The 11,056-nt window shown below is 40.6% G+C and overlaps 1 protein-coding gene across 2 annotated transcripts in view; it reads left to right on the plus strand.

The window, feature by feature from the left end:
• dnajc10 (DnaJ (Hsp40) homolog, subfamily C, member 10) overlaps positions 1–10,757 on the plus strand; it is a 31,558-nt gene extending 20,801 nt beyond the window's left edge. For both annotated transcript variants that reach the window (XM_071341376.1, XM_071341377.1), the window contains exons 15-22: positions 789–890; positions 1,115–1,270; positions 1,681–1,814; positions 3,857–3,910; positions 4,030–4,177; positions 7,814–7,936; positions 8,355–8,471; positions 9,824–10,757. In XM_071341376.1, the coding sequence (XP_071197477.1) occupies positions 789–890; positions 1,115–1,270; positions 1,681–1,814; positions 3,857–3,910; positions 4,030–4,177; positions 7,814–7,936; positions 8,355–8,471; positions 9,824–9,835 (846 nt within the window). In that variant the 3' untranslated portion in view covers positions 9,836–10,757. The remainder of the gene's footprint in view (positions 1–788; positions 891–1,114; positions 1,271–1,680; positions 1,815–3,856; positions 3,911–4,029; positions 4,178–7,813; positions 7,937–8,354; positions 8,472–9,823) is intronic.
• The last annotated feature ends 299 nt before the right edge of the window (positions 10,758–11,056 follow it).

Below are 11,056 nucleotides of genomic sequence, written 5' to 3' on the forward strand. Positions count from 1 at the left end.
CAGAGTTTAACTATGTCCCCAAATCATGGCCCCTACTGTATGACATAATTTCTTACTATAATGAAGGTATTGATGATTGAAGTAAATAATACGCGTTTCATTCAATGGACTTAGTATGACTCACACATATCAACAAAGCCGTTTTTATTTATTCCGGTAGCATTTTTACTGCTTTCCTCTGGACTGTATGGCATACAGGCATAGTAGAGCTGTCATTCCTCTGGCTGTGTTGTAGCAAGGCTAGGTGTAGGGCTATCATTCCTCTGGCTGTGTTGTAGCAAGGCTAGGTGTAGGGCTATCATTCCTCTGGCTGTGTTGTAGCAAGGCTATGTGTAGGGCTATCATTCCTCTGGCTGTGTTGTAGCAAGGCTAGGTGTAGGGCTATCATTCCTCTGGCTGTGTTGTAGCAAGGCTAGGTGTAGGGCTATCATTCCTCTGGCTGTGTTGTAGCAAGGCTAGGCGTAGGGCTATCATTCCTCTGGCTGTGGCGTAGAGCCATACTAGGGCCATCATTCCAGCCCTGTCACCTGTGATTGTGTGGTGAGCTCAGTATCCACTTTTCCTGGCCAAAATAAAGATGTTCTAATTTATATCCTGAGCACATCTCTGAGTATGAACCCAATTAAATGTGTTTGTTGTTTTGATGGATAACTGAAAGCGGCAGTGGCTACCACAGTTATGTAACGATCTGTATGTCCTATGTGCCTGTTTTCGGTCCATGCCTACGCAACCACCGTGATATTTAATCGAAAGTAGTACTAGCTACCAGTAATGTTGTTTGTTTTCAGTATAATATCCATGCCTACCCGACCACGGTAATCTTTAACAAGTCCTCCATCCATGAGTACGAGGGACATCACTCTGCTGACGGAATCCTGGAGTTCATACAGGTGAGAAGCTTACCATTAGCCTAGTTCACAGTATCAGGCCATCTCCTTTCGAGCCAGTGCTTATAGTGCCACAGAGGTTTAAAACTAAGAGACTCCACATAGTTACTTCCTGTACCTTGTGGAGGAAATGTAGCACTCTCCCATTGCCAATAGTCTGAATTGTCTGTTACTGTTATACAGTACATCCCTACTGTAGTGACTCCTCTTTCTTCCCACTCTTCCAGGACTTGGTCGACCCCACTGTGGTGACCATGGACCCAGACAGCTTTGCAGAGCTGGTGAAGAGGAGAAAACACAGCGAGACCTGGATGGTGGACTTCTATGCCCCGTGGTGTGGGCCCTGTCAGGCCCTGCTGCCCGAGTGGAGGAGGATGGCACGGGTAGGTAGTGGATTGTAGGGTGGTAGGCTATAGGCTGTATAGAATACCTACTAGGTAATATGCAGTAGGTTGGTGGACTTCTTTGCCCCCTGGTGTGGGCCCTGCCCGGCTCTGCTGCCAGAGTGGAGGAGAATGGCACAGGTAAGTTCAGAAGGGCAGTAGGTACAGCAACAGAGCTTCCACTGACGTGTTCTCTGGATATTGAGGGCTTGAATCTAGCATAGATGGAGGGATACATGATATCTATCAAGATAAAATATTAGCATTATCTCATTTTATTCTAGGGTAGGTGGATGTAATCAACAAATCCAACTTAATGCATTTGTCAAGAAGATTTTCTAAATGTTAATTCACTCTAGCGAATAATTTGTTTTCTCCCTGGTTTTCTGTCTGTTGATGTCTCTTCTCAGGCGGTGAATGGTATGATAAAGGTGGGGACGGTAGACTGTCAGAAACACCACTCCTTCTGCCAAGGAGAGAGTGTCAGAGCCTACCCTGAGATACGCCTCTATCCTCAGAACGCCAACCGACGAGACGTATACCAGTATGTACTAGAGGTCGACCGATTAATCGGAATGGCCGATTAATCAGGGCCGATTTCAAGTTTTCCTAACAATCGGAAATCGGTATTTTTGGGCGCCGATTTGCCGATTTTTTTAAAAAATATATTTTTTATATATATATATTTTTTTATATTATATATATATATATATATATATATATATATATATATATTTTTTACACCTTTATTTAATCTTTATTTAACTAGGCAAGTCAGTTAAGAACACATTCTTATTTTCAATGACGGCCTAGGAACCCCTGCCTGAACGAGGCAGAACGACAGATTTTTAACCTTGTCAGCTCGGGGGATCCAATCTTGCAACCTTACAGTTAACTAGTCCAATGCTCTAACACTGATTACATTGCACTCCACGAGGAGTCTGCCTGTGCCGCGAATGCAGTAAGCTAAGGTAAATTGCTAGCTAGCATTAAACTTCTCTTATAAAAAACAAACAATCAATGACTGTCATTGCTCCAATGTGTACTTAACCATAAACATCAATGCCCTTTTTTAAATCAATACACAAGTATATATTTTTAAACCTGCATATTTAGCTAAAAGAAATCCAGGTTAGCAGGCAATATTAACCAGGTAAAATTGTGTCATTTCTCTTGCGTTCATTGCACGCAGTCAGTGTATATGCAACAGTTTGGGCCGCCTGGCTCTTTGCGAACTAATTTGCCAGAATTTTACGTAATTATGACATAACATTGAAGGTTGTGCAATGTAACAGGAATATTTAGACTCATGGATCAATCAATCAATCAAGTTTATTTTATATAGCCCTTCGTACATCAGCTAATATCTCGAAGTGCTGTACAGAAACCCAGCCTAAAACCCCAAACAGCAAGCAATGCAGGTGTAGAAGCACGGATGCCACCCGTTAGATAAAATACGGAACGGAATAAACGTTTTGTTTTCGAGGTGATAGTTTCCGGATTAGTCAAAGGTATATGGTTTAGAGAGAAATAGTCGACGCGTTATAATTCCTGTAATAGCTTGCGGCTGAACTTGAAAGGGGTTCCTTCGTTATTTTACCGTTCATGTCTTCCATGGAGAATGTCTTGATCTACTTCAAATAAGGTTTGTGTTTCGTGCAGGCTTAAACCGCCTCAACGTTTTGATACCCGTGTAAATCTCACTAGGATAAGGTAACGTTTGTCAACATATTTTCATAAATCCACTCTACAAAAAAAATGATCTTCGCTTATATTTAGCCAATATTGATCAGAGTTACCTTGTCCTATGGATATCTACACAGTTATAAAATTGGCACGGTGGTGTAAGACTACACGAAACACAGACCTTATTTTAAGTGAATCTAAAAATATCCTATGGAATAAATGAAGGAACCGCTTTTCAGATTTTGCTAGAAGGTGTCATGGGAATTATGACTCGCACTTTGGTCGTCAATTCTTACCATGCCCATTATTAAAATAGGATTTCCTGCATATAGAAATTACAGTTTTTGTTTTCAACATTCATCACAGGTAACTTAAACTCAATTTTTATTCAAACAGTTGAGAGTATTTGTCTCCTAAGGAGACTCTTCAGTATCATTGTCACTTCAGAGCTGTGTGTGTGTGTATTTATGTATTATATTAAGTTAAAATAAAAGTGTTCATTGTTCATTCAGTATTGTTGCAATTGTCATTATTACAAAAATGTGTGTGTATGATATATATATATATATAACATTTTTTTTTTTTTATAAATCGGCCGATTAATCGGTATCGGCTTTTTTTGTTCTCCAATAATCGGTATCGGTATCGGCGTTGAAAAATCATAATCGGTCGACCTCTAGTATGTACCTTACTGTTCTTTCAGTCTTACTATAGTTACTGTTTACGTGTTCTACAGGTTACACTAAGTTTACATGTTTTAAAGTGTACATATGGCTTACATGTTGTAAAGTTTACAGTAAGTTAATTTGTAAAATGTACACTAAATTATATTGTAACGTTTACATTAAGTTATGTTGTAAAGTCTGTAAATAAGAGTGCTGTTTTTATTTCTCTCACCAGGAGTTACAATGGCTGGCACAGAGATGCTCACTCTCTCAAAGTCTGGGCTGTGGGGTAAGTTCTCTCCTCCTGTGTTTCTGTCCTAGCCTTTTAACAGTCACCATTATTGGAACATTTGTATCTGATTTGTAGTCAACAGAAAGGAATTCATACAGTGTCCGTCTGTGTCTTAGTACTCTCCCAAGAGCATCAGTGGATCTGACTCCAGATGACTTCAGGAACAAGGTAATAGGAGGGAAGGATCACTGGGTGGTGGACTTCTATGCTCCGTGGTGTGGACCATGCCAGCACTTTGCCCCAGAGTTCGAGGTCCTCGCTCGGGTAAGATATCTTCTCCACTCCTCCATCTCTCAAACGCATGTTTCTTGGCCCGTTTTCATAAAGCATCAGAGTAGGGGCGCTGATCTAGGATCATGCACCCCCTGTCCATGTAGGCTAATCTTATTTATTATGATATAAATGGCTCAACTGATCTACTCTGAGACACTTCATGAATATGGCCCCTATTTATGGTTATAATATGAATACATTGTTATTTTCATGCTAGAGCGAAGTTATTGTACTTTATACAATGGGTGGGTCTAATCCTGAATGCTGATTGGTTAAAACCGCATTCCAGCCTCTGTCTATTCCACAAATTACCACTGGCTGAATCTATGAAGTTAAAATGCCTATTTACCCTGTTCCATCTGACTGCACAATCCACTGTCTCGTCAACCCATCCAGGCAATTTATAAACTTGATCTCCACTATAAAAAGCATCTAGACATTCTCACATTTCTTTTAGACTAACATTTCGTTTTCAACAGCGGAGATTTGTATAAAACTTGCTGTCTGTCTCTCCGACATTTGCAACATTGTTTCAATATTCAAATTGGATCTCCAGCTGTCCCATAGTAATGAACGTGTTGGGAGTCGGGACGAGAGATACAAGCAGGCAGCGTTTCTCAGCCAGTCGAAATCATGAATCAGCTGGCATAATTGTTATGGATATATACAAATAAATGTCAATTGAAAACAGGTAAAACCATAAGAAGCGCAGCTAGTTTACAGTCTTTCCAGCTTCAGTTTGAAGTGATTGTTAGCCGTGTTGGCTAGCTCCTCTGAACAACAGTGTCCTGACGAGAGAGCATATTTTCTATGCCAGGCAAAATCGCGCCTCAACTCATTGTTATGGATGTCAAAACAAATGCAAATGCTGCTACTGTTGTTATTCGGGCTGCACTGTTTGAAGTGACTAAGTTAACCGTAGTTGGCAAGCAAGGGATAAGAAATTTGCCAGCCAGTATGGCAATGGAACATTTAGAACAAACGTCCATAGATACAGATCAAAAAGACCGAACAACTGGGTTGCGTCTCTGGCAACCGAACCGATAGAACGAAGGACCAGCTGCATTCGGTAGCAAACCTAGATTTGTGTCGGGATATATCTTGTGGTAATAGTATGAATACATTTATGAAAATATGTTACGTTAAATCGTTATTTCAATATGTTGATAACCCGTTGTATAAAAACTATATAAACTCAAAAAAGTTCTGGGACACTAAAGTCCATGGAGAATAAGAGCACCTCCTCCCAGCTGCCCACTGCACTGAGGATAGAAAACTCTGTCACCACCGATAAATCCACTATAATTGAGAATTTCAATAAGCATTTTTCTACGGCTGGCCATGCTTTCCACCTGGCTACCCCTACCCCGGTCAACAGCACTGCACCCCCAACAGCAACTCGTCCAAGCTTTACCCATTTCTCCTTCTCCCAAATCCAGTCAGCTGATGTTCTGAAAGAGCTGCAAAATCTGGACCCCTACAAATCAGCCGGGCTAGACAATCTGGACCCTTTCTCTCTAAAATTATCTGCCGAAATTGTTGCAACCCCTATTACTAGCCTGTTCAACCTCTCTTTCGTGTCGTCTGGCCAAGGCTTTCGACTCTGTCAATCACCACATCCTCATCAGCAGACTCAACAGCCTCGGTTTCTCAAATGATTGCCTCGCCTGGTTCACCAACTACTTTTCCAATAGAGTTCAGTGTGTCAAATCGGAGGGCCTGTTGTCCGGGCCTCTGGCAGTCTTTGGGGGTGCCACAGGGTTCAATTCTTGGGCCAACTCTTTTCTCTGTGTACACCAATGATGTCGCTCTTGCTGCTGGTGAGTCTCTGATCCACCTCTACGCAGACGACACCATTCTGTATACTTGTGGCCCTTCTTTGGACACTGTGTTAACTACCCTCCAGACGAGCTTCAATGCCATACAACTCTCCTTCCGTAGCCTCCAACCTCTTAAATACAAGTAAAACTAAATGCATGCTCTTCAACCGATCGCTGCCTGCACCTGCCCGCCCGCCCAGCATCACTACTCTGGACGGTTCTGACTTAGAATATGTGGACAACTACAAATACCTAGGTGTCTGGTTAGACTGTAAACTCTCCTTCCAGACTCACATCAAACATCTCCAATCCAAAGTTAAATCTAGAATTGGCTTCCTAACAGTGCCTCTTCAACCTCAGGAGGCTGTAGAAATTTGTCTTGGCACCTAAAACCCTCACAAACTTGAGAGCGTTCTGTCAGGCTGTATCACCGCCTGGTACGGCAACTGCACCGCCCACAACCGCAAGGCTCTCCAGAGGCTGGTGCTGTCTGCACAATGCGCCACTGGGGGCAAACTACCTGCCCTCCAGGACACCTGCAGCACCCGATATCACAGGAAGGCCAAAAAGATCAAAGACAACAACCACCAGAGCCACTGCCTGTTCACCCCGCTATCATCCAGAAGGCGAGGTCAATAAAGGTGCATCAAAGCTGGCCACAAGAGACTGAAAAACAACTTCTATCTCAAGGCCATCAGACTGTTAAATAGCATCACTAGCACATTAGAGGCTGCTACCCTAAATACATAGACTTGAAATCACCGGCCACTTTAATAATGGAACACTAGTCACTTGAATAATGTTTACATATTTTGCGCCACTCATCTCATATGTATATATTCTATTCGACTGTATCTTAGTCTATGCCGCTGTGACATTGCTCGTCCAAGTATTTATATATTCTTAATTCCATTCCTTTATTTAGATTTGTGTGTATTGTTGTGAAATTGTTAGATATTACTGCACTGTTGGAGCTAGAAACACAAGCACTTCGCTACACCTGCAATAACATCTGCTAAACACGTGTATGTGACCAATAAAATTTGATGTGAACATGTCCTACGTTGACCGTGCAAACTGAACGCCAGTTTCTCGTGGTGGTCGAAGAACAACAAAGGTGCTCCTTGAGTCACGGGTTGGGGCTAGGTCTGTGTGGAAAGTGCATGGTGAGAGAGAAATGACTCAAGTAGCGAAGTAAACTATAAAAATTTACTTTAAACACGGCGTATTCCATTTAACAAACCAAACATTCAAATACCATTTATAGAAGGTAAAGTAAAAACCCAAACTGGTCCGTGCATCAATACCGGTATATCATCAAATTTGGTATACCGCCCAGCCCTATAGCAACCTCAGAAATGGAACTCACGACTGGCTTTTGTCCAGACTATAACCTCTCGTGAAAGGATTAAATAAAATAAAATTTACTTTTTAAAATAACTTTTTACTGAAAACATGTCGTTCATCTTTGTGTAATATGTTGGGAACCGTTTCATAAAATAAATAAGGCACTGGATACAGTGATTTTATCATGAATAACACTCCTCTTCGCAGCTAAGAACAGCCCTTAGTTGTGTGCTATTCAGTAGTGTATTACTTTTGACCAGAGCCCTATGGATAATGTAGTGGTTCTAAAGTGTTGATTCAACGGCCATGTCTTGGGTTGCTTCCCAAATGGCACCCTATTCACTATGTAGTGCACTGCTTTTGACCAGAGTGTTATGGGTCTCCCTATGGGCCCTGGTCAAAAGTAGTGCACTATGTAGGGAAAAGGGTGCTTTTTCTGACGTAATCTTTCTTTGTCTAGATGGTGAAAGGGAGTGTGAGGGCAGGGAAAGTAGACTGTCAGGCCCACTACCAGACCTGTCAGTCAGCTGGAATCACAGCCTATCCCAGCGTCCGATTCTACCCACACCTGGGTACCAAGAAGGTAATAGACTCCTGATTGGTAACTTTTTTTGAATGGGTTAGCTATTTATCCAGGTAAGTTATTTAGAAGACAACACATTATGTTTCATATTAACGACCTGACAAAGAGGAGGCAATGATAGTTTGTTTTCATCATAGCAGCTTATTGTTATCTTACTTATTCCTGTCCTTGTTAGAGGACAAGCTACAAGTTGTAAGTTAAATACATTTGATTACTATGTATCAGAAGTTCCAGTAGTTAGATATTCTTATTGAAACTTGTTTAACTGTATATTTGATTTAGTATTTTTCTTTGAGGACCTCTTGCCTACACTTGTTTACTATTAGAGAGGCTGAGTCAGTCCCCCAGAGCACTGTGCCCTAACTAGTCCCTCCATCCATCCTTCCACCCCTTCCTCCTTTCATCCCTCTGTCCCCAGCGCGACCAGGGGGGGGAGCACGTCAACAGCCGGGATGCTAATAACATCGCAGACGTCCTCCGCCAGAGGCTCCAGCAGTTATCTCCATGGTTACAGGGCAAGGCGGACAACTTCAAGGTAAGCTTCTTAAGCAAATCAGCAACTCTGCAATCACCATTTTGCATTTTAATCTTAGTAGCTATCTCTTACCTTTTGCAGTCAAGCGGAAATATATTATTCTCTGGCACAGACTTTTAGGTGAGAGTTTGGGTTTTGGGCTTTGGCTTAGCTAATTCAGGCAAGATGACTGCAGTTTTTATTTCAATTTATTATTATTATTTATTTTTTATTTTTAAAATTATTTTTTTTAAATTATTTTTTAGGCCCATCCACCACCTCCACACCCCTCTTCGGAGGAGAAAAATAAACGTTTTTTCTTATTTTAAATTTGTTACGTATTCAGAGCCCTTGACTTTTTCCACATTTTGTTATGTTACGGCCTTATTGTAAAATGTATTAAATCGCTTTTCCCCCCTCGTCAATTTACACACAATACCCCATAATGACAAAGCGAAAACAGGTTTTTACCAAAATAAAAATTGAAATATCAGATTTAAATAAGTATTCAGACCCTTTACCCACTATTGCTCAGCTTGGCCGGGCGGCCAGCTCTAGGAAGAGTCTTGGTGGTTACAAACTTCTTCCATTTAAGAATGATGGAGACCACTGTTCTTGGGGACGTTCAATGCTGCAAAACATTTTTGGTACCCTTCCCCAGATCTGTTCCTTGACACAAACCTGTTTCGGAGCTCTTGCTCTGATATGCACTGTCAACTGTGGGACCTTATCTAGATAGGTGTGTGCCTTTCCAAATCACGTCCAATCAATTGAATTTATCACAAGTGGACTCCAATCCAGGTGTAGAAACACTTCAAGGATGATCAATGTAAACAGGATGCACCTGAGCTCAATTTCGACTCTCATAGCAAAGGGTCTGAATACTTATGTAAATAAGGTACTTCTAAAAACCTGTTTTCCCTTTGTCATTATGGGTCATTGTGTGTAGATTGATGAGGGGGAAAAAAACATTTCATTCATTTTTAGAATAAGGCTGTAACGTAACAAAATTTGGAAAAAGTGAAGGGGTCTAAATACTTTCCGAATGCACTGTACATTCTACACACATTTTACATACGTGGCTTTTATTTCTTTTTTACAGTAGTTACATAGCAAGAATAAAGTATTTTGATATACGTTACATCGAGATAGATAGTACTTATACATCATGTTTTCACTCACAACAATTATAGAACATTAACTTTTAAACCCACCCCTCAGCTACTCTGTCCATCCCACCTGTCTCCGTAAACAGCTCTATTATGATTTCCATGTGCCATATATTTTTCAACTGCTAATAGTTTGTTGAAGTGACTTTGGATTGTGTTGGCTCAGTGTATCATACCACAATCACATTCTCTCTCTTTCTGCAGGATGAATTGTGAGTTCAAGGGGGTCGATTCCACTGAGATGGTTTTCCTTATGGAAACATAAAGGATGGTCAAACACACACACACACACACACTTAACAAACAAAAACTCTGAGAAGAGATTTGTTTCTGCAAGGAGGATTACTGCCAAGGAAAGAAGACGCTATTGAAAGGTTACCTCAGTATTGTCGTACTGTCAAAACAAACCTGTTTCTCAACTGTTTCAACGATAAGGAAAGACTCTGACTCGCTGTCTTAGGTTTTACTAGTTCTATAGGTGGAGTGTGTCCATATGGTAGGTGTCGACCTGCCTGATATCTGAATGTACTGTCTGATGTAGGTTGGGGACAAGATATTTTATGCCTATATTTATGATACAAAATGGCAGTTTATCAGTTTATAATGGGCCTGCCAATGTCAATTCTTCGTGTTGATTCAACTTGAACCATTTGAGTGTAGCGAACAGTGTTTTATTCATTCCGTGAAGTGACTACACTGTACTGGCTGTGTTGGTTGTATTATTGTGATGATACCAATCTATTTGTTTGTCTGCTGATAGTAGCCTACGGGTTCAGTATGCAACCTCCTGTATACAGTAAAACACACAAACACAAACAAGCACAGTTTAGAAAAGACATCCTGTACACTGAAAACATTAACAGGACATATGTTACCAATTCACTCCACATCATTCATTAATATGTTACTGTCTGCCATCACTGAAATGTGAATGGAAATTGTTTGACTAGTTGTGGGATGATGCAGTCTTGCAAAAGTTTTCTGTCATACCAGAAATGTGGGAAAGCTAGCACGGTTTTATATAATGTCTTTGTAATCTGGTATTTTCAACTCAAAATACAATACTATCATTGGATGATGTTTGATAGTAACTTATGTGGGAACTTGTCGTCTTAAATTAAAAAACTACAATGCTGAATAGTGTCCCTTTTTAAGACTCCAAAGTGGTATCCTTCTTTTCCTTTCAAGTTGTTTTGCACGGACTCTTGTATTGAGTAAATATCATGTTTAAAAAATATATATACAGTGCATTCGAGAAGTATTCAGACCCCTTTTTCCAAATGTTGTTGTGTTACAGCCTTATTCTAAAATGGATTAAATAGTTTTTTCTCCCCTCATCAATCTACACAAAATACCACATAATGACAGCAAAAACAGGTTTTTAGAAATGTCACATTTACATAAGTATTCAGTACTTTGCTCAGTACTTTGAAGCAA

Source organism: Salvelinus alpinus, chromosome 14, assembly GCF_045679555.1.
Source record: "Salvelinus alpinus chromosome 14, SLU_Salpinus.1, whole genome shotgun sequence".
NCBI lineage: Eukaryota > Metazoa > Chordata > Actinopteri > Salmoniformes > Salmonidae > Salvelinus > Salvelinus alpinus.